We start from the raw sequence: 23780 nt of genomic DNA on the forward strand, positions 1-23780 counted from the left end.
GAACAAAAACAGAACTTGCTGGAAAAGATCAGCAGGTCTGGCAGCATCTGTGAAGAAAACTCAAATTAAGTTTTTGGATCTGGTGATCCTTCTGCAGATCCAATGTATCTTTGACCTTCCCTTAATTAGAATTGATCCAACACGCATGCTGATCACTTGCATATAAGTGAGTAAACTTAGCCTTAAGATAAGGATTTGCCTGCTCACCAGCAAGCCATGTTTTTAATATCCTCGTCCTCTGTAAAAGATATCAACAAAGATATCGAGGGTTTTCTCATGAACTTTAGTGAAATTTAAGACTGTTGTGTGTATTTCACCTGCAGATTAACCTGTTTATTGACAGTTCAATCAAAATAGGCCTCAGCATTCTCAAGCCCTGGTTCAACTGGGATGTACGGCATTGTAGCTTACTGTGTTCTCATTTTGAACAACACCTCCTTCAATTCCATTCACTTCCTCTGAATTGCAGGTTTTGCAAAGAGCAGTCAGCGACCACAGTTATGCCCTGCCTCTGTCTGGGATAGGTGCAACATTCCTTTTACCACCACTGTTCAAGAAGCCACAGTACTAATAATGGTCTAATCATCTAATCACTCGTCAGGGAGTAATTCATTGATTTGGGTTAGGTTATTTAAAACAGTAAAACAGATTGCAGATTACAAAAATGTAAAAAATGTTCTAACTTCCGTGTGTGTGCAGCTTGCAGGCCCATGGCAGATAAACTACCAGGTGGAATCACAACATTGTATATGTATATGTACACAGTACCCAGTATGAAGGAGGCCACAGTGTGAGCTGTGAGTGCAGAGAACTAACTTGAAAGAAATATGAATAAAGAGCTTTTGGGGCTTTGGACAGCTTTGTACATCTGCTACCTTTACTTGTGGTGCAGTAGAGAATAGAGGGACTTTGGGGGTACTGGGAATGGATATGGATATTGCAGAGGAAATAGTCACTGGAATACTGACAGAGATCTGGATGGAAAGATGTGTTTGGTGGCAGCATTAAACTAAAGTTGGTTGAAATGGCAGAAGATGATCTACTGAATGCTGAGGCTGGTGGCATGGAAGGTAAGGCCAAAGGAAATTCCATCATGTTTCTGGGAGGAACACAACGGGGTGAGAACAGAGTGCCTGAAATAGATTAGGCCCAATTAGAAAATCCTGTCAAAAATATTGGGTGGGACTCCTCAACTGATGAAAATGATATGTTGAAAGTTTTTCACAAGAGCACTATCATTAGAACAGATGCAATGGAGATGGAGAAATCAGGTAAGATGGAGTCCTTATAGGAAGCAGGTTGTGAGGAAGTCCAGTTAAGGTAGTTGTGGGAGTCAGTTTGTGTCTGTAAGTGAGTGTCTCTCCCAAGAAATGGAGAAAGACAAATCAAGGAAGGGAAGGGGCAAATTAGAAATGGACCTGGTGGAGGTCAGAGAAGTGTTGAAATTGAAAACAAGGTTAACAAATAGTTCCAGTTCATGGCAAGAGCAGGTTATAGCATTGATATACTCATCAATATGCTATAAAACAGATGAGGGACTGAATAGGGATTAAGAACAGAATGTTGAATGTATCCTCAACAGAGGCAGGCCATAACTAGGGCTCATGTGACTGTTCCCTGCAACTGTTGTAATTCGGAGGAAGTGAGTAGAGTTGGAAGAGATGTTTTCAAAATGAAAACAGATTAGTCTACAAATGCCAGGCATCAAGGTTTGATCAGAGCTTAAGAATGAAGATTTCAATCACAATATCCAAACTAAAAGAAAAAGATTGTCAAAGGAAATCCACAAAGAATGTATGAAAAGAATGAGTTTCCCACATCTGACCTGTCACACACAGCCCCTGGTTTCACCAGATTGAGGGGAACTTTGCATCGGAAGCAGCTGAGATGCAGAATGAATCAGTAGGTTGCTCCAGGCATTATGATGTTCCCATGTACTGACTACTGTCAATCCCTATACTCACCACCCCGGAGCCTCGCTTCATCCACACGATAGTGAGAGATGGATTTCCAGTCCAGGCACAGTTAAAGATGGCACTTGAACCCAAGTCCACAGAGAGAGACTGAGGCTCGGATGTCAGCCGGGGACCAACTGCACAGGGAAAATGGAGAGGAAAGATGAGTGGAGATGAATCACGTTCAGCCAAGCTTGAGCAGCATCCCAACAATAACTTGGTGTTCATATCACTTTATTGCAGTAACGTAACTTCTCAGCAGTGTGATAAGAGACAATTTGACTAGAACACGAGGAGATATGACCCACCTTCTCCAAAACCCAGCTATCTTTAATTCCAGTTAGCAAATGCATTAGAGCAATTTGCTTGGAGTCTGTTGAAGATGGACCTGCCTTTCCATGTAGGAGATGAGAATGGTTTCGAGCAGTGGGTGCAAATCACAACTTGTGCTTTTGATGGTTTACCATTACATCCACTGTGTTCCACCCCTCAACCACGGGCAATGCTCAATAGTGTGATGTTACATTGAGTGCGAAATGTGGACATAATGCCTAGATATCAAGGAGCTAGTGTACTGCTGTCATCAACTGTCTTTCAGTTTGGCAGACAATGGTGCACCGGTAATCTCAGTGGACTAGTAATCCAGAACCCCAGACTTTAGCTCATGATGGCAAATAGAGAAATTTGAATTCAATTAAAATGTGAATCTAATTGAATCCAGTTAAAATAGTTAGCCTCCTGTGACCATCTAATCACTTTTGATTGTCATTAAAAACCCAGCTGGTCATTTAGGAGGGGAAAAAAACTGCCATTTTTAACTGTCTGATCTATATGTAACTCCAGACACACAGTAATGTGGTAGACTCTTAACTGCCCCTTGGTCATCAAGTATAGGTGAAAATGTTGGCCTAACCAGCAACATCACATCAATCATCAAGTCAAAGTGGGAAATGGCTGGGAGTTGGGAGACTAGGGAATGATAAGCACAGGTTAAACATTCCTTACAATACACGTCGACAGTTCGGCTGATGTTTGTGCTTCCCAAGGGGTTAGACACAGCACAAGACACAGGCTCTGTGAAGAAGGTGTAGTCCACAATGGTCTCATACGTCTCACCCAGAACACCTCTCAGCAACTGACCACCCTTGGCCCATCTGAAACACAATAAAGTTCAACATCACCAAGAGACTGAACAAATCTGAAACACTGTGTAGATATCTCACTTTTTTGTCACACTTCCATTAAAGCAGTACCCTCACTAGAATAACCTGATATCTCCAACTCCCTCACTGTGACAGTCTGTTATAAGATATGCCCTCATGGTTACACCCTGATGTAGTCCAGCTTTTCATTGCAGTACTCTCTGTTACTGATCTCTCTTACATGCTCTTTTATAGACCTGAATCTTGTAATTGTAAAATTGTAAGAGAGGAGGTGCTGATTCTGTAGAACTCATTGCTACAGACAGCTGTGCAGGCTAAGTCATTGAGTGTGTTCAAGATAGAGAGTCAGATTCTTCATTGGTAAGGGAATCGAGGGCTATGGGAGAAGGCAGGAGAATGGATTTGAGAATTGTCAGCCATGATCAAATGGTAGAGCAAACATGATGGGCCAAATGGCCTAATTCTGCTCCACTGTCTTATTGTCTTATGGTCACCAATGTAATACTCTCTGCCGAACCTCTCACTGTAACATTCTGTTACATTCTCTATTGTAACATTCACTGCCAAACCCATTGTTGTGACACTCAGTCACACCCCTCACTGTAACACTGTCACACCCCTGACTGTAACACTCGCTGTCACAGCTCTCACTTTAACACTCACCATCACACTCCTCACTGTGACGCTGTCACAGGTCTCACTTTAACACTCACCGTCACACCCCTCACTGTGACACTGTCACATCCCTCGCTGTAACTCTCCCTGTCACACGCCTCACTGTAACACTCCCTGTCAAACGCCTCACTGTAATATTCGCTGTCACACCCCTCACTATAACACTGTCGCATCACTCACTATAATACTCTCTCGTACCCCTCTTTATAACTCTCCCTGTTATAACCCTCACTGTAACACACTACCTGTCACACATCTCACTGTAACACTTGCTTTCACAGCTCTCACTGTAATACTCACTGTCACACCCCCTCACTGTAACACGCCATGTCATGTCTCTCAATATAACACTCTATCACACCCCTCACTGTAACACTATTACATCCATCGCCGTAACACACACATTCCTCACCCTCATTCTCTGTCACTCCCCTCACTGTAACCTTCTCCGTCACATCCCTCACTGTAACACTCGCTGTGACACCTCTCACTGTAATACTCTGTCACACCCCACACTGTAACACTCACTGTCACACCCTTCACTGTAACACTTGCTGTCACACCTCTCACTGTAACACTGCCACAGCCCTCACTGTAAAACTCTTGTCACACACCTCACTGTAACATTCACTGCCACACCCTTCGCTGTTACACTCCTAACTTTCTGAGTTTGTGACCAATTAATTAGAGTCTCTGCATTTTTGATGTAAACAGAATTGATTTTACAGGACAGAGAGCTTAGAATATCCACAATTATTTTCAATGGCAAAATAATATGTACTGAGTATAAAGTATAATATGATGAACCTGTTTTGTTGATGATAATTTAGTCCAGAGTTCTCTCGTTGATGGATGGGTGTTGCATTGCAGCTCCAAAAATAGACTCATGCAGTTTGAGGCAGCTCAGAAAGTTTCAAACAACATTTTGTTGAAGAACTGCCAACCTTAACGAGATGTTGCTTTGCAGCAGTTACAGTGTGTTACCCTTTCTATTGCATGGATCAAGAGACTTTGGGAGACAGTCATGAGGATCTGATCATCCTTCGTGGGACTGATATTTCAGAATGTTCCCAGGATCAGTATTCCAGGCAAATGATCCTCATCATGCTGCTGTCTGAATTGATTGGTCAGGCCCTGAGGCACACAGGAGGATTTAATCTGATCATCTGCATCATAAGATCACATCTCTGGCCATGTCAACACCTTCTTAGTGATGTTTGAAGAGTTCACCTAATCCTACTGGGCTCTCTTGGAATATTCAGGAGTGAAAATTTAAACTAAACTTTGCTCCAAGCAATTGCAAAAGAGATGATAGGGACATTTTAAAAAATGCTCTTTTTTTTCCTTTTCAGTGAGCCCTTTTGTTGACTAATTCAAAGGATGTGGAAATGGATGGAGAATGGTCACCTGAGAGAGCAGTGTCGGGATACTTGGAGACCAGTGATCATATGATGCAATCTGTCTGAATATGTTCAACCAGAGCTGGAGACTCAATTTGTGACATGCTCCATACTGAACCTTTGACAAAGAGCCACATCTGCCTAAGCAGGAACAGCTGGAGGGGCAGTGAAGGGGTGTGTTTCTGGGGTGCCTGTTTACACAGCTCAATATCTGTCCATGAACTGAATACAAGTAGAGGAGGAATTAGTAGGGACATAGCTTGAGGCTTGCAGTATTGTTGATGGAATGACGTAGATGGCGGCTGTTCAGCCTGTCATGTCTGGACTGGCTATCCGAAGGAGCAAATCGCTTAATTTCATGCTGAATATTGTAAATTTGAACATCGAGAAGAGTGGAAATAAAGGATTTTTCATGCAAATTTGAGTCTCCAATCCCCAACCCTACCAAAATATGTGTTTTTGGGTTGGGTAAAAGTTAGCCCTCTGTTTCTCTCTCTCTCTGAACCCAATGCATGTCCATGAACAGAGGGAATATGGATAACCAATCCGCTTGTAGTCAGCTAATTTTTTATCCAGGTGATGTGCTTCAACTCCAACAACTGTCACCTTTAACCCATTTTGACCAGGATTTGTGGTAAAACACAGGAAGACAAATGAACAAGGAGCAGGAGTAGGCCATTCAGCACCCCCCCCAAGTTTGCTCTGCCCTTCAACAGAATGAAGGCTGATCTGATTGTAAGCTCAAGTCCATGCTCCCACCAACCCTGATAATCTTTTAAACGTTACTAGAAATCACAATTCGTAGTGTGTGTGTATTAATCCCACAGATTGTGGGCCAGAAATTTCATCCTGATCTTACTTGATTCTAATTTCTTAATTACTGACCATTTTCTCTACACTATCTGCCCATTAATACTTGATCTGTAGCAATAATCCTCTGCTCTATAATTTGTACTCCTCTGACCACTCTTGGCCCCATAATGTCTTTCTCCCACAATCTCTTCCCTCTTGCTATCTTTCTATGAAACTCCTGCATATGATTCCCTAGATGAAACACATCACAATACTTCTCTGCCTTTCTGTCCTGGCTCCTGGCTGTACACCTGGCTGACAGTGGAAGCAGCAGGTAGGAACAAGGAGTTGACCAGCTGCTTCTAGCTTCCCTAACTAGATTTTTCTTTTCCCCACATGGTTCAAACATATTTGGTTTTAGATTTTTAAAAAATCCATGAGCAGCCATTCAAGCTGCTAGAGGGTCTTGTTTCTAAGAGTAAGATGTTAAATTTAAATAGCGACTGTACCTTTAATGCAATACAGCAACCAAAGATGCTTCACAGGAGTACTAAAGAACAACATTTGGTATTGGTATGATGTGATTTTCTATATATTAGCCTACATAGCATATACCACAAGATTCTGCTTGTTATTGGGACAGATTTCTTGAAGTTTATTCTCAACTAATTTTGAACACAAACATGAATCTCAACTTTACCCATACAATTACTATTACATCATACATGTAGCTGACTGGCTGAAATTAACAGATCAACTGACTAACTAACTGTTTATAGGATATGATGGAGATCGATTCCCAACAGAGAGTCATTTAGAGTGATGTTATCTCGCTGTCTTAAAGGTACAGTGCCTTTCTGAGATCTGTGCAACAGAATAAGACAGCAAAGGATGTTAGGGCAGGTGACCAAGAAGGAACATGCTAAACAAGAGCAGAACAGGGGGTGTATGCCATAGTTTTGGGCTGAGACAACGGAAGGCACAGCATGGTGAAGTAATTGAAATCAGGGACGTACAAGAAGTGAAAACTGGAGGAATGCTTAGATCTCAGAGGGCTGTGGGTTTGGAGATTGGAGGGAAAGGTAGGGGAAATGCCCTGGAGGGATTTGAAGATAAGGCTTAAGAACGAAAGGTAGAATTTCAGTTCCAGGAGATCTCGCCTGTCGCTGAAATTAAGTTCTAGACAGATTTTTAACTTCTTGGAATGCATTTCCTGAGCATATAGTCACAGCAAAGTAGGCTCCTAATGTCATTCAGGAAACTTGGTCACAACGTGCTCTTTCTTCAAGTGTGATTGTGAAGACTTTGGCCAAGCAGTGTTCTTAGCAGAACTGTAAAAACTTTGTCCATATCCTAATATTCCCCAAGTATTGTCCGAAAAGCACTTACTGGCCTATGTTCATTGCTATCCAAATTCTCATTCTTAAAATTATCATTCTTGATCTCAAACCTGGTGTCACAAAGATCTATTTTGGGTCAGACTTTAGCCATGTTAATAAATATCTCAGTGTTATGTTCTATCGTTTCCTATCATTGAAATGATGTGCCCAGCTTTAGCCACTCTGGCAGCGGTGATGGTGTCTGCTATATGAACATAACTTTCCAATTATTCCTATCTGATTCTTGGATGTGTATCCAAGAATCAGAACAATTTAAATAACTGAAGACTACACTCTAAGAACTCTAACCACCATGTTTAGTAGGGTGAACTAGCAAAGTCAGATCTCACTTAGAATTCCTGAGTGTCTCCCTGGATTGTTGCATCATGCTACACTATACTGTCTTTCCCCTTTTTTTTCAGAGAATTCCTGATCTTTTTGTGCCTGTCACAGTTTCTGTCATCATGAATCTGTTATCCAGTTCCAACATATGCCCTTTCCTTTCCCTCCTTTTTGGTTATATACTAGGTTGACTACTATGCTAGGGTGCTGGCAATTTTTAAAAAATCCTCTCTGGCTACAGAAGCTGTGCCAGAGGACTGGAAGAAAGCCAATGTGGTATTGTTATTCAAGAAGGAAGCAAGGGATTAACCGGCAAACTACAGGTCAGTCAGTCTTACCTCAAAAGTGAGGAAACTACTGGGAGCAATTCTGAGGGCCAGAATTAAACTTCACTTGGAGAAGCAGGGATTAATCAAGAACAGGCGGCATGGTTTTGTTAAGGGGAGGTCATGTCTGATCAACTTGATTGAATTTTTTTTGAAAGAAAGAGGGTGGCATGGTGGTTCAGCGGTTAGCACTGCAGGCTCACAGTGCCAGGAACCCGGGTTCGATTCCCACCTCGGGCGACTGTCTGTGTGGAGTTTGCACATTCTCCCGTGTCTGCGTGGGTTTCCTCCGGGTGCTCCGGTTTCCTCCCACAGTCCAAAGATGTGCAGGTTAGGTGGATTGGCCATGCTAAATTGCCCGTAGTGTTCATGGGTGTGTGTGTATTTCAGAGGATGTGTCTTGGTGGGATGCATCAAGGGGCAGTATGGACTTGTTGGGCCAAAGGGGCTGTTTCCACACGTAATCTAATCTAATCTAATCTAAAAGTGACCAGTTATGTAGATAAGAACAATGCATTTGATGTATTGGAATTCAGCAAGGCTTTTTATAACATCCTGCACAGGAGACTGATAGCAACAGTAAGAGTCTATGGAATCTAGGGAAATTAGGCAAATTGAATCCACAGCTGTCTGAGTGGCAGGAAGTAGAGTGCGATGATTGAGGCCTCATGATAGGAAGTTTATATCCAATATGGTCCGTGTTGCTGGTATAAAACAGTGGCCCTTGCTGCTTGTGGTTTATATGAACAATTTAGATTTGAATGTAGGAGGATTGATCAGTAAGTTTGTGGATGGTACAAAAATTGGTGGGATGTGAAATGGTAGGGAAGATAGCCTTAGATAATAGGAGGATACGCCTGAAACGCATGCCTATAAGGATGATAGTGACCGAAGCTCTCACGATATTTAAAACATATTTAGATGTTCACTTGCGTTTCCAAGGCATATACATGTTGGAAATTGGGATTAGAACAGTCAGATCAGTGCACACTCAATGGACAAAAGGATCTTTTCTTGTGCTAGAAACTTCTATGAATTATGACCATTGGAGCAGCTGACATCTCCCCTGTATCCAGGCCAATCATCATTCACTTAACCGACTCCAAGAAAATATTTCTGGTGAAAGGTTGAGACCTGAAAGAATGGGCTGGACTTTTCCAACTTTGAAAACATTGGGGAAACTGGGAGCTTGACCCAACTGAATTTCCAGGTGCATGGTTAATGAGCAGGTTCCAGAGGGGGAAGGTCTCTACCCCACCATACACTGGAGGGATTGCTGACCGCGCTCGCCATCAGCACACAGGGCAGAACAACAGGAACATTATTGGAGAGAATTTAGATATTATTGCTTTAATCCCATAGCATCAAAGACATCAGTCTCCTGAAAATCTTTGCTCGATGTGAAAGCTGTTAGATTGAAAGACAGCAGATTGGCATTTTCTCTGAGTAACAATAGAGCTGCATATGGTCCTCATGCAGCCCCTACCTCCCTCTTTGAAGCTACCTCTTTATTGTTTGGGAATGTTGACAGGGGCATTATGGCCAGTGGTTGCCATATGATGTACCATGTGAAAAGTCACTCAACTTGAATGGCATCCAACTGCGGATGTGGGAATTATTCGCCTTGGAACCAGCCTGCTCTTGGGAAAACAGCCTAAAACTGATTACCACACCAGCCCTAAATCTTTTCCCTTGAATTTGCTTGCGTGCACTATACCCTCACCCTCCATATCCACCTGAAATGGCTGTATGCATGTCTGGATGTTGTGACAGCTATTCCAATGCAGTTATGGCTCCCATAGCAAGCCCAGAAGAAAAATCAAATAAGACTTGTGCAAGATGCATACAGGTCTGACTAATCATGTTTACTCAGAACAGCACTCCAGAATGAACTGTATGTTCATTTCAAAGTATTACGGATTACTTTCCAGTTTTTTTTTCCATTTGGCAAACTTTGTGCTGTGGTTTTACTGGAGGAATGAGCCAGCAGTGATAATTTAAAGTCACATTGGCCGAAAGCTGTTCTGGAGCATTCGTTAAACATGTAAACCACGTTTGTTCTTGGTGTATGTCACCTATGACTCAGACTCCCTCATCAAAATTGAGCATATTTTGACTTTTCAAAACAGTGCCCTACATTCTGAGAGGGCTTTATGGCTAAAGTGTTTTGGAAGTATCTTGCGGTCATGAAAATGCTTTATTAATGTGCACTCTTTCTATATCCGTCCTCAGAACACCAAAGACAGCTATAGGAGTTGCTACTGCTGTAGTAGGTTACATCAGGCAACTAGTGTTGGCTTGATCTCAAACCTAGAATACTCTCATTCTGTGTTAGACTGGCCTGAAGCAGGCAGTGAGAAATCCACCAAACTATCAGAAGCCTATCGTAGACAATGGGAATACCAGCCGGAATGAGCAGTGGGATAAAGCAGCACCTCAGTATGCAATCTGGTGATGAAGTGCTCCACAATTTGAAATGGGAGGTGGACTGAGATCCATTAAACCCCTTTCACATTGTCAACTAAATAGTGGGGCCAATAATTCACATTAATTTTTGCCTGCATAGGAAGGTTTAAATTATGGATGAGAGTGCCATCCGAATAATTTTTCTGTGTCACACGGATTTTATTTGTATGAATTTTAATAACTGCTTTCATTAAAAAAACACAAATGCAATAACTGAACCCTAGCCACTGAATCCAAAGAATATGTTAGAAAGCCCTTGGCAAGTGGCAATAAATTCAAACTATACTGAAGTGTGCAGCCATCATGTTTACAATATATTTCATGATTATTTGAAATAACTGGATGTAATTCACTTTCAAGCAGTCAGGCCTCCTGTAAAAGAGAACATTTGAGGTCATGGTTTAACAGTCTGACAGATAGCGAGAAGATGGTTCTCACCTGAGGGAATATAAGAGCAGGAACAGGCCATTCAGCACTTGACCCTGCTCCGCCATTCTGAATTATAGCTGATCATCCATCTCAGCTCCATTTTTCTGCGCTACCCCCATGCCCCATAGATATGTAGAAAGCTATCTTGAACATACTCAATGACTGATCGTCCACAAACCTCTGGGGTGGAGAATTCCAAAGATTCACCACCTTCTGAGTGAAACAATTCACAAGTGGTCTACCTCTTAATTTGAAACTGTGTCCCCAGGTTGCAGACTGCCCAGCCACAGTGGAACATCCTGTCTACATCTACCCTGTCCAGACATTTAAGAATTTTGTGAACTTCAATAGGATCACCTTTCATTCTTCTAAACTTCAGAGAATACAGGTTCAGTCTGGACTGAAGAAGAACTGTAACAACTGTCTGAGAGGTCTCCTTACACTGAAAAATAAACAGAAAGTGTTGGAGAAACTCAACAGTTCTGGCAGCATCTATGGAGACAGAGTTAATGTTTCAAGTCCAGTATGACTTCTTCAGAACTTTTTGTGGGTATGATTGACACGCAGTCCTAGAGAATAAAGACCGTCAGTCGCCAGATTCCTTTTCATGAGTAAATGCACAAAATGTCACAGTCCAATCATTGGAGGAAAATGTGGGAAAAGTCAGTTGTAACAAGATGAGGCTCATCAAAGCAGAACTGAACGCCTTCTGGGCATTCATGCACGATTGTAGATGCTGCTTTTTGAACTGGATGTGAGACAAAGGCCCCATCTACCATCTTAGTTGGACGTAAAAGATTCTGTTGAAGATTTCAATGAGAGCAGGAGTCATTCAACTCATTCTCTTCATGAACATTCTTTTCCACAGCCAACATCAACATGAATTATCTAGACATTACCTTACAATTCTGAAAGATTTTTGTAAGTGTTGGTTGCCTTCAAAATTTCCTGCATTGTAACGACAAGTATTTGTCATTTCCTACAAAGTACCTTGGGGTAACCTGACCTTACAAACATTAGTTCCCAGAGGAAGTTCAGCACACTTTTGGAATTCATTTTGACAGATAGTTCTGTGAGCAGAAACTGCCTTAAATGAAGGATAAATGAAAAGGTTTTCCTAGCTCATTCATTAATCTCATACAGCTCTGTCAATAACACGGGAAACGTGGTAATGTAGTGGTAAAATTTGTAAACTGATAAGACAGGGGCCCAAACTAAAGTTCTGTGAACACTGGCTCAAATTTCACATTTGGCAGATGTAATGTGTAATGATAGGCTGTTGTAAGGGAACAATGAAATATTCATCAATTGTCATTAAATTTTCTGGCCACAAGTTACCACTGTTATTGGATTTGATGCCTCAGACACAGTGAACTGGCAGCCCACTGACTTTGATTTTAAGGATCTGAATCTCACTAGTTGCAGATTTATGGCAAGGCAATCTGCCTAAATGAGTCCCAACACCAGGGCTTGTGGTCTCTTCATACAAAGAAAAAAGAACCCAACCTTGATTCTGTGCCCTCCTGTGATGTCTACTCAGATCCCTTGCTCCATCAGATCCCAATGGACAATGAATAAAAAGGGCAAAGACCATAAGGCCCTGGAGTCTGCTCCAACATTCAGTCATATCATGCGTGATCTGACACTCCTTACATCCACATCCCTACATTTTCCCCATAACCCTTGATCCTCTGACTGATCAAGAATCTATCCCAGCCTCAAATATACACAAGGACTCTTCACTCACAGCTATCTGTGGCAAGGAGTTCCAAAGAGCATAGCCGTCTAAGAGACATAATTCTTCCTCACCTGGGTTTAAATTAGCAACCCTTTATTCTAAGACTATGCCCTCTGGCCTTGGAACGATCACTCATTTTCCTCTTGAAAGATCAGACATTTGGACAGTAAATTGTAGTATCTGTGCAGCTAGAGTGACTCTGTTAATTCAGCACAAACCAGAGATGAAATCTTGTCTGTATGGCTCAATCTCAAAATATAGGTTGTTATTCAAGCTCTGGATATGGGTTCTTTTGTGCGTACCCAATGTTAAAGTGTAGAAATTTGAGGCACAATCTGATTGAGATGTTTAAAATTGTAAAAGGATTCGATAGGGCAGAAATAAAGTAACTATTTCCATTGGTGGGGGAAATCCATAACAAAGGAAAGTAATCTCAAAATTAAATCCAGGTTGTTTAGGAGGGAAATCTACAAAACATGTTTTAGATATTAATTTCTGAATAACATGAAAAACATTATCCAGCACAAGTGTCAAGAGAGATGGAGGAAGAGTAGCCAAATGAAGCTATGGTGCAGATCAGCCATGACCTTACTGGTTGGTAGCAGGTTGAAATGGTTGAATGGTTTCCTCCTGTTCTGATGCAACAGGTTTGAAAGACAGAATGGTCTCTGCTGTTAATGTTAAACTGGCTTGAGTGGCAGAATGATGTCCTCTAGTTCTTGTGTAACTGGCTAAGGGAGTGAAATGAAGGCCTGTTGGTCAATCTGCAAGCTGCAATATCCTGGTCCCATGTGTTTGTGGATTAGACGATGCGACTATGCAGGAACTTGGGGAGAAGCTGCATTCGCAATACTGGCTTATTCGGCAACAACTCACCTTGTGTGTAGGCTCCTTGAGGTGACACTTTGTGAAGAACGCTTTCATTTTATACTCTTGATTAAATTGTAAGATGTTTACAGTAAACACACTGAGCCCACATATATTATCTTATTCAGGAATTGCCTGACAGTTTGATACATCATGGTGTGGCTGGCCCTGGGACAGTGCTGATACATCATGGTGTGGCTGGCCCTGGAACAGTGCTGATACATCATGGTGTGGCTGGCCCTGGAAGAGTGCTGAGTTACCATTGGGTAATGACTTCTCTTAGAGAACATTGACTCTGCTACAAGAATTGATATGTGCAAAATTAAAGGAAGGTTAATCAATATAGCTTACATTGTGCAGCTTATCTGCTCTTTTTTGATATCATCCTGCCTTTTGTTGTTGAAAGCTGTCTCATGTTATAGGCCTCTTCATCTGCTTCCAAGGCCTGTGCAGCATAGTAAACAGAGCAAGAGATCCCCTTCTCTGAGCATTTCGGTTTTAAATAAATTAATAAAAATGTAAGTTGACTGCATTATTTTAAAACAGTTTGAATAGCTGATTTTCTGCTGGATATTTTATTCAAATCTTTAACCTGCAAGGATTTCAATGATGTATGTGTGAATTAATTCTTTACCAAGCACTACTTGCATATTTTACATAACATTGCAGTATGCTTCTCCGTTCTCTCTGAGGAGGATATGGGAGCTGACAGAAAAGAGAGTTTGGCGGCCCACAGCGACGGCTGACAAAGTCAGTGCTCCCCTGTCTCAGAGTACATTTGCCACTATTTCCCAGCCCAGGATTAAACAATCTGGGCTTCAAATTACTTCACACGAGCTACCTGAACAAAGTGTTGAATTGGTCCCTGTCCCTTAATTGTAGGATTAATCAAGGATTTATGAAGCTCTCAATTTTTAATCTCTTTCATTTTGTCCTGCACATTTGTATCTGTTAATAGCCTAAATTTTGGGAGATACCACAATTGTCCTAATGCTGGGTGGAGTGCATGCACTCTTTCTGTAACATAAGTACAGCACTGCCATATTGTAAAGGCTTAAAGGGACATGGGCAGAGTCTGCCTAGTGCAGTTACGGTGCCTAGTGTCTTTTTGATGGATCCTTGTGTAAAATGTGGCTGTTCTGAATTACGTTCACTGTGTGTCAGCTGCATTCAAGAAAGTCAGAATTGTATAATACCAAAACAAATACCCCTTAAAGGCCTTGCTGGAGGCTGCTCCTAGTCTACTGGAAGACTTTTGTCAATACTCAGCATTTGATTATTAATTTGAAAATTCCTGACAAGTAGAAGACATTTGTTTTAACAGCTGGACTGTTGTCACTGTACAGAGTGGGTACAGCAGCATCCAAATCCTGCAACATGACAGCAGCAGTGTGAATATCCACATTGATCAGCAGATGGTTCCAGAAAACACGAACCTCATGTCTGCGGTTCATGATGGGTTCAGGTTCTGGGCTCAGGCTGAGTGAAGATAATGACTGTACATTTTTCTTGAAAAGGCAAATGATTCTTTGTTTTACCATCACACCTCAGTGTCAGATGCTAGCTCTATCAAGACATAGTGTGGATTCTAATTAAAAGAGAACTGCTTGTTTAATTCTTGACATGTGGATAAATTTGACCATCACTACTCATTTTCTGATCCATTATTTTGGCCCAATGAATAGGAAAGAACAGTGATTTATGTTTAAATCACAATGTATGCTACTTGGAAGGGAACTTTGAAAGTAGTGGTGTTCCCCATTCGCCCAATGCCCTTAAATTTTCTAAGCACTGGAGCAAGGTTTAGTGGGTTCTGTCAAAGAAGACACAGTGGTCGACTGCAGTGCATGCTGTGGTGGGACAAATGGTTGATTAGTTTGGTGGAAACTCTTTTAGGAGCACCAGTATCCTGACAAAGATGTTTGCTAGTTCCATGTGGGAGAGTTTAAACTAGTGTGGAGGGGAGGGTGGGAACCACAGCAGGAGGTCATCAAGTGAAATGACCAAGGAGTAGTTTGAGGCTCGTAATGCTAAGAAGAAGAACAGACAGGGAGAAGTTACAGAGCATGGTGACACTGTCTTTCTGAAGAATATTTGTGTTAATGCAAGGAGTATAACAGGGAAGGCAGATTAATTTAGAGCTGGGATTAGTACATATAATTATAATATTGCAGCTACTACAGAGACCTGGTTGAGAGAGGGACAAGAATGGCAGTTTAACGTTCAGGATTTAGATGCTTCAAGTGAGATAAAGAAGAACGTAAAAGAAGTTGTATTCCTGATTAGGGAGAATATCACAGTTGTACCGAGGGAGGTCATCTTGGAGGGCTCATCCAGAAAGGCCGCATGCGTAGAGCTCAGGAATAGGAAGGACGCAGTCATTTTGATCAGATTGTACTACAGGCCTCCCAACAGCCAGAGGGTGATAGAGGAATGGATGTGTGGACAGATTGTGGAAAATGTAAAAACAACAGAAACCTGTGGTGGGTGGTTTTAGCTTCCCCTTTATTGATTGGACATCATTAGAGCCAGGGCTTGGATGCAGGGAAAATGTGTTAGGTATGTCCTGGAGAGTTTTTCAAAACAGTATGTAAATAGCCCAACTAGGAAAGAGGCCATGAGATAATGGGAACTGCAGATGCTGGAGATTCCAAGATAATAAAATGTGAGGCTGGATGAACACAGCAGGCCAAGCAGCATCTCAGGAGCACAAAAGCTGACGTTTCGGGCCTAGACCCTTCATCAGAGAGGGGGATGGGGTGAGGGTTCCGGAATAAATAGGGAGAGAGGGGGAGAAGGACCGAAGATGGAGAGAAAAGAAGATAGGTGGAGAGGAGAGTATAGGTGGGGAGGTAGGGAGGGGATGGGTCAGTCCAGGGAAGACGGACAGGTCAAGGAGGTGGGATGAGGTTAGTAGGTAGGAGTTGGAGGTGCGGCTTGGGGTGGGAGGAAGAGATTGGTGAGAGGAAGAACAGGTTAGGGAGGCAGAGACAGGCTGGACTGGTTTTGGGATGCAGTGGGGGGAGGGGAAGAGCTGGGCTGGTTTTGGGATGCGGTGGGGCAAGGGGAGATTTTGAAGCTGGTGAAGTCCACATTGATACCATTGGGCTGCAGGGTTCCCAAGCGGAATATGAGTTGCTGTTCCTGCAACCTTCAGGTGGCATCATTGTGGCACTGCAGGTGGCCCATTGATGGACATGTCATCTAAAGAATGGGAGGGGGAGTGGAAATGGTTCACATCTGGGAGGTGCAGTTGTTTATTGTGAACCATCCCCTCCCCTGTCTGCTTTCCGGAGAGACCACTCTCTCCGTGACTCCCTTGTTCGCTCCACACTGCCCTCCAACCCCACCACACCCGGCACCTTCCCCTGCAACCGCAGGAAATGCTACACTTGTCCCCACACCTCCTCCCTCACCCCCATCCCCGGCCCCAAGATGACATTCCACATTAAGCAGAGGTTCACCTGCACATCTGCCAATGTGGTATACTGCATCCACTGTACCCGGTGCGGCTTCCTCTACATTGGGGAAACCAAGCGGAGGCTTGGGGACCGCTTTGCAGAACACCTCCGCTCAGTTCACAACAAACAACTGCACCTCCGAGTCGCAAACCATTTCCACTCCCCCTCCCATTCTCTTGATGACATGTCCATCATGGGCCTCCTGCACTGCCACAATGATGCCACCCGAAGGTTGCAGGAACAGCAACTCATATTCCGCCTGGGAACCCTGCAGCCATATGGTATCAATGTGGACTTCACCAGTTTCAAAATCTCCCCTTCCCCTACTGCATCCCTAAAACAGCCCAGTTCATCCCCTCCCCACACTGCACCACACAACCAGCCCTTCCCCCCCACCCACTGCATCCCAAAACCAGTCCAACCTGTCTCTGCCTCCCTAACCGGTTCTTCCTCTCACCCATCCCTTCCTCCCACCCCAAGCCGCACCCCCAGCTACCTACTAACCTCATCCCACCTCCTTGACCTGTCCGTCTTCCCTGGACTGACCTATCCCCTCCCTACCTCCCCACCTACACTCTCTCCACCTATCTTCTTTACTCTCCATCTTCGGTCCGCCTCCCCCTCTCTCCCTATTTATTCCAGTTCCCTCCCCCCATCCCCCTCTCTGATGAAGGGTCTAGGCCCGAAACGTCAGCTTTTGTGCTCCTGAGATGCTGCTTGGCCTGCTGTGTTCATCCAGCCTCACATTTTATTATCTAGGAAAGAGGCCATACTAGGTACTGGGGAATGAGCCTAGTTTCAGGTTAAAATCTAATGCCTCATGAATGCAAGGCCATTTAAAAAAAAATGATTTCCTTGATCTTTTTTATCCTAGATAATGTTTGCTTTTTAAATTTTATATATTAGCTGTTAATGATTTGTCAATGGTGTGCTTTATTATTTTTCTTGAGGTCAGTTTCAAAATTTATTTTCCTTTCACTCAAGAAATTCTTGCAATTGGTATCACAATTTCTACTCTTATTACTTAAAGTTTTGGCAAAGATCTGTAGCTCAGATTGTGGGTGAGCTTGTTGACTTGATTGCCAAGCTGGCTTGTTCTCATTCATGAATGAGAAAAGCCAGCTCAGCAGGCAAGTCAACAACCTCACTCTTATTAGTTTTTTAAGTGATCTGTGTTACAGCTGAGTGCTAAAAAGAAACAAAAATATTTGTTATACAGAAGATTGAAGGGGACTAATTCAACACCCATGCCTGGTTACAAAGGTATGCTGGTACAGGCAACAACTCAGAAGTGCTTTGGCGTTCACTCAGTCCAAGAATCATGGACATGCCACTCTATTCAGAATCATGAAATAGGAGGAGAAATACAGTGGCTTTTGAAGTCTTACTCTCTAAAACACAATGAATCTATTGCATACTCTGACAGCTTTATTTTTCTTCCCACTCCAATATTCCCCAGATTCCTGAAAGTACAGAGTTGTTGCTGATGCTAGTACCTTGCCGATTGGTCCATATGATTATTTGCACAATCTGGGGTTAGAGGGTGGCTTAGGGTGTTGGGAGTGGTAGTCAGACCAAATCTTTACCTCTCCCCATATTGACAATGACACAGCCCATCAGGTAGTCACTGGTCAGCAATCATCACCAGGAATGCTGGTTTATTTAGCCTAAGTGGACAGAGCAGCTGAGTGCTCATTATAAGACCAGAAATCAAGAATTCCTAAGCAAAAAAATGAGATATATGAGTTCAAGTCCCATCATGGCAGATGTGGGATTTAAATTTGGCAAAGTGAGTAAACCTGGAATAAAGGCATCAGTAGTGGTAATTATGAAACTAATGGATTGTTGTAAAAGTCCATTTGGCTCACTAATGCTCTTTAAGAAGGGAAATCTGCTATTTCTACACTCTCTGACCTATACATGGTGAATGTGGTCAATGCGTAACTGACCTGTAAAATGGCTTAGCAAGTTACTCAATTCTCAAAAGGATGTAACTAAGTCCCACAATCTTCTCAATGGAAACTTGGGGTAGATAGTCAATAGTGACTTTAGCAGCAACAGTTATGAGTGAATAAAAAATCATTGTACATTACCAACTCAGAGTTCTCTGGTGGCTGAGTTCTACACTGCACCTGCTTGCTAATATGACTCACTTTCATGCCTAAATCTATGCAGCAGGAGATGACCTAATACCTGTATGAGCTGACTGCTGGGTTTGCCTTGGCTGAGCATTGGAATCTCACCGTGCTTCCTTCCAGGATAGGCTGTGGCTCTACTGTAAGGTTCACCAGAGGTGGGTCTGCAGGGAGAATACAAAACAAGAGATAGATTATTCCAATCCCATTGTGTAGCTCTCAATTTACGAACGTGTGAGTGGCCTGCAAAAGCGATTGTGAAGCTAATCATGAATTCTCAATCAATTAAGATAGATCTTTAGGTAGCTCAGTGAAAACGAAGTCAGTTGTATAGACTAATGGATAATTCAGCAAAAGTAGACTCACTAAAATAGGCAAACACTACAATTAATCGCGGAAACGGACTGACCTTGAGTTACTGCAAAGTTGTTGGATGAAGGGGCCAAATCTTTGTTTCTGATATTTGTAATAAGAGCTTCAAACAGCCCTTACAATGTATAAAACTGTTATATTCCATCTGGCGTAACAAAGTGTGGGGCTGGATGAACACTGCAGGCCAAGCAGCATCTTAGGAGCAGAAAAGCCGACATTTCGGGCCTAGATCCTTCATCAGATGGGCCCAAAACATCGGCTTTTGCGCTCCTAAGATGCTGCTCGGCCTGCTGTGTTCATCCAGCCCCACATTTTGTTATCTTGGATTCTCTAGCATCTGCAGTTCCCATTATCTCTGATCACAATATTCCATCTGGTGTTTAATAAACTGAAGTGTTCTTGTGTTAAAAGTACATTAGCTGACACTTGTGAATCTGTTCAGAGTCTGACCAGCATGGTAATCAAATTGTGAAATTTGAAAATTTATTGCCTATAAAGCCAGATCTCACTCCACAATATTGGCCAGTATTACCATCAGCTGGGATCATAAGAGGTAAGCTGGGAAAGGTTCAAAGGAGATGTGAGGGGCACGTGTTTTTTTACACAGAGTAGTAGGCCCTGGGGGTAGTGGTGGAGGCAGATATGGCAGAGCATTTAAGGGACTTGTAGAAAAGCACATGAATAATTAAGGAATTGAGAGATAAGAACCATGGGCAGGCGGAAGGGACTAGTTTAGCTTGGCATCATGTTTGACACAACTTCTTGGGGCAAAAGGCCTGTTTCTGTGCTGTATTTTGTTGTATTCTTACTATAAAATACACACAACGATAAAATCCAAATCTTCAAAAGATTTGAATAATAACTAGTTTATTATATGTTAAGACACAATGCATAAGTTTACTGAAGCAGGGCAAAGTACTGAATTCATTATACTGCCTTTCGAATTGGTCTTCTCTGTGACCTCTTATAATGTCTCAGTGGGAGATATTATTCATGAAGTTTCCTTTTGTTATGAAACATATAATTATTCAAAACAAAATGCTTGGGGACAAGGGAAATCTGAAATGGGCAGTGAAAATGCTAGAAATACCCAACAGGTCTTGCAGCATCTGTGGAGAGAGAAACAAAGTTAACATTAGAGGTTAATGACTCTAATTTCAAGTTTCGATTAAAAGGCAATTACCTGAAATATTAAGGTTGTTTCTCTCCCCACAGATACAGCAAAACTTTGCTGAGCATTTCCAGCATTTCCCCTTGGTATTTTCATAAAGTTTACTGTTAACTCTGCTTGCATCTCTTGTCCTCTATTACATCTACAGGACCATCTCACCCTTTCACAATGGTAGTTCATACATGCCAGGATTCACTGAACAGATCTGAAATGGATTGATGTGTGGATGAAGGATTGCAGTGTTTAAACTGAAGTGGAGGAGGGAATAGTTGATGTGCACAGGTGAGAACAGACAACAGGATTTCGTTTCTGATGTTCGCCTCTAGGAGTCACCGAAAATTGAACCTTAGGGGAAAGAAACAACCTTAACATCTCAGGTTATTTTCTTTTAATGGGAGCTCACAATTAGAGTCATAAACCTCAACTGTTAACTTTGTTTCTCTTTCCACTGATGTTGCAAAACTTGCTGATTATATCTCACATTTTCATTGCCCATTTCAGAAATCATTTTGCTTTTGAATACCTTGGAGAGCCAAACATGAGGTTAACCCGTCAATAGATGTCTAATACAGTGTGACCTGGAGTACAGCGCAGTTATTCCAGAGACCCTGGCTGGTGATTACAGATGAACAGCTTTGACTCTTTCTGGGAATCTGAAAGGACATCTGCAGTATTCTAATACTTTGCTCAATGACATACCTGATATCTTCTGGCTCTCATTATATACCTCCTTTGTGGATATTTCACACTGCAATCATGAGCCAACTTTTAAGTGAGTATCCCTTATCTCCAATGAACCAGCTATTAATCCTGCTTCCTGGAATGAAACACTAGGGCGTGAAATTGCTTGAGTATTCATGACAACTCATGGGGAACCTGGTTGTTGTGCTTGTACTTGTGTTGTCACTTGTGTGCCTTTGATGGCAGCCTGTAGCCAGACACTCATTCTGTCTATTGCCAGTTCATGGAGATTTATATATAATTCTCAACTCCACAATCCAGTATTTGAACCCAGTGACAGTGAAGGAACAGATAAATATTTCCACATCAGAATGGCGTGTGGCTTGGATGGGCACTTATAGATGGAGATGATCCCAATGTCTGCTGCCCTTATCCTTCTGGATTGTAGAGAAAATTTCACTGGTGTTGTGTAAAAAGCCTTCATAAGTTACTGTAGTACATATTGTAGATGGTACAAACTGCTGCCATTGTGCATTGGTGCTGGAGAATTAAATGCTTAAGGTGCTAGATGAGGCAGCTTTGATGTGGATGTCATTGAGCTTCTTGAGTGTTGCTGGAGTTGCACTCTTCCAGGCAAATGGGAGTACTCTAGCACACTCCTGTTTTGTGCCTTGTAGATGATGGACAGGCTTTGGGGAATCAACAGGTAAATACTCATGTTGGACTTCCCTGCCTCTGATCTCAGTATTTATTTGGCTGGTGCAGTTAATTTCTGATCAATGGTAATCCTCAGGATGATGGTAGTGGGGGATTCATTGATGGTCATGCCATTGAATGTCAAGGAGCAATGGATGGATTTTTTATCTTTTCAGAGATGGTCATTGTATTTGTTGGCGTAAATGCCATTTGTCGGCTATCAGCCCGACTTTGAATGTTGTCCAGCTTTTGCTGCATATGATGGACACTGTTTCTGTGTTGTGAAGCTGTGAATAGTACTTGGGACTTGGCAATAATTAGCCAACATGTCACATCTGGTCTTATAATGGAAGGAAGATCATTGATGAAACAGCTGGGGATTGATGGCGGTCAGGACACAACCTTAAGGAACTCTGCAGAGATGTCCTTGGCCACAATCATCTTCCCAGATGTGACTCCAAAAGGCAGAGAATTTTCTCTTGATTCCCATTCAATTTAACTGTCTTCAGGCTCCTTGATGTCTCACTCTTTGAGAGTGATTTTGATGTCAAGATCATCACTCGCATCTCTCCTCTGGATTTTAGCTTTTTTGTCTATGTTTGGATTATGACTGCAATAAATTTAGGATCTAAGTGGCCCTGGTAGAACTCAAACTGAGCATTAGGGAGCAGAATATTGCTGTATAAATGCTTCTTAATTGCACTGTCAACAATATCTTTGATCACTTTCTTGACAATTGAGAGGAGACTGATCATGTAGCAACCTGAATCTATCTTACTTAGCACAGTGATAGTATTTTGCCAGATACTGGGTGGTGTCCTCATTTGCAGAGGGGACTGCGCTGTGGGTCGCTCTGACCAGTGCATTGGCCATGGGCTGATATGTTGGCAAAGTCAGACAGAAGAGAGTGAGATTCACTAGGTTGTTCCCGGTCTGCCTGCTGTAGGCCTATTTTGGAATATATGCCCTTCAAGACTTTGGCAACTCATCATTAGTGGTGCTAAGGAAACACTCTTGTGTTGACTATTGAAGTTCCGAAGTCAGGAGTGATCTGCTTTCTTGAGAGACTACAATCCACGTGGTGTCAGTATATTGAAAAAGTTCCCTGCAAGGTATACAGTCACAAAGCAAAACAAATGAAATGGATTCATGCACAAAACTCTCATATTTTTAATTGTTTGTGTCGCTAATCACGTTTGGAAGGGTTATAGGTGTCGAGTTCCAGCTTTTATACAATGACAATCAAAGATGTCTAACTAACCTGGAGTATTGGCTTTGATCAGTATGTTTAAAGGAGTTTTGTTGAGTTGTTATAGTCCACTGTGTAGAAAATACACACTGCTGCCACTGTGCCTCTGTAGTGGAGCAAGTGAATATCATATGTGAATGTACTGCCATCAAATGGGGTGCTTTGTCCTGGATGGTGTTAAGCTTTTTGAGTGTTGTATGAGTTGCACCCATCCAGACAAGCACACTTGTGACTTGTGCCTCACAGATGGTGAACAGGCTTTGACGAGTCATGTGGTGAGATTATTGTGGAAGAGGAAATGTGGACTTTGTTTGTTTTGACTGTTCAGCTGTGCAGCGAATGTGCACTCAATTACTAAATAGAGTTGTGATTTAGAATGCCAATTTTTCAGTGTGAGGACTGGAGTGTTGTGATAATACTCAGGGGAAGTAAGTCTAGCTTCGGTACATAATTGACAGGCCGAATGAAATTGTTGAAATGGGT

The 23780-nt window shown here is 42.3% G+C and overlaps 1 protein-coding gene across 2 annotated transcripts in view; it reads right to left on the minus strand.

The window, feature by feature from the left end:
• kirrel3a (kirre like nephrin family adhesion molecule 3a) overlaps positions 1-23780 on the minus strand; it is a 564427-nt gene that overhangs the window by 72176 nt on the left and 468471 nt on the right. For both annotated transcript variants that reach the window (XM_048562289.1, XM_048562290.2), the window contains exons 6-8: positions 19187-19292; positions 2961-3109; positions 1965-2092 (exon numbers count right to left, since the gene is read on the minus strand). In XM_048562289.1, coding sequence (XP_048418246.1) covers positions 1965-2092; positions 2961-3109; positions 19187-19292 — 383 coding nt within the window. The remainder of the gene's footprint in view (positions 1-1964; positions 2093-2960; positions 3110-19186; positions 19293-23780) is intronic.

The sequence above is a fragment of the Stegostoma tigrinum genome, chromosome 32, assembly GCF_030684315.1.
Source record: "Stegostoma tigrinum isolate sSteTig4 chromosome 32, sSteTig4.hap1, whole genome shotgun sequence".
NCBI lineage: Eukaryota > Metazoa > Chordata > Chondrichthyes > Orectolobiformes > Stegostomatidae > Stegostoma > Stegostoma tigrinum.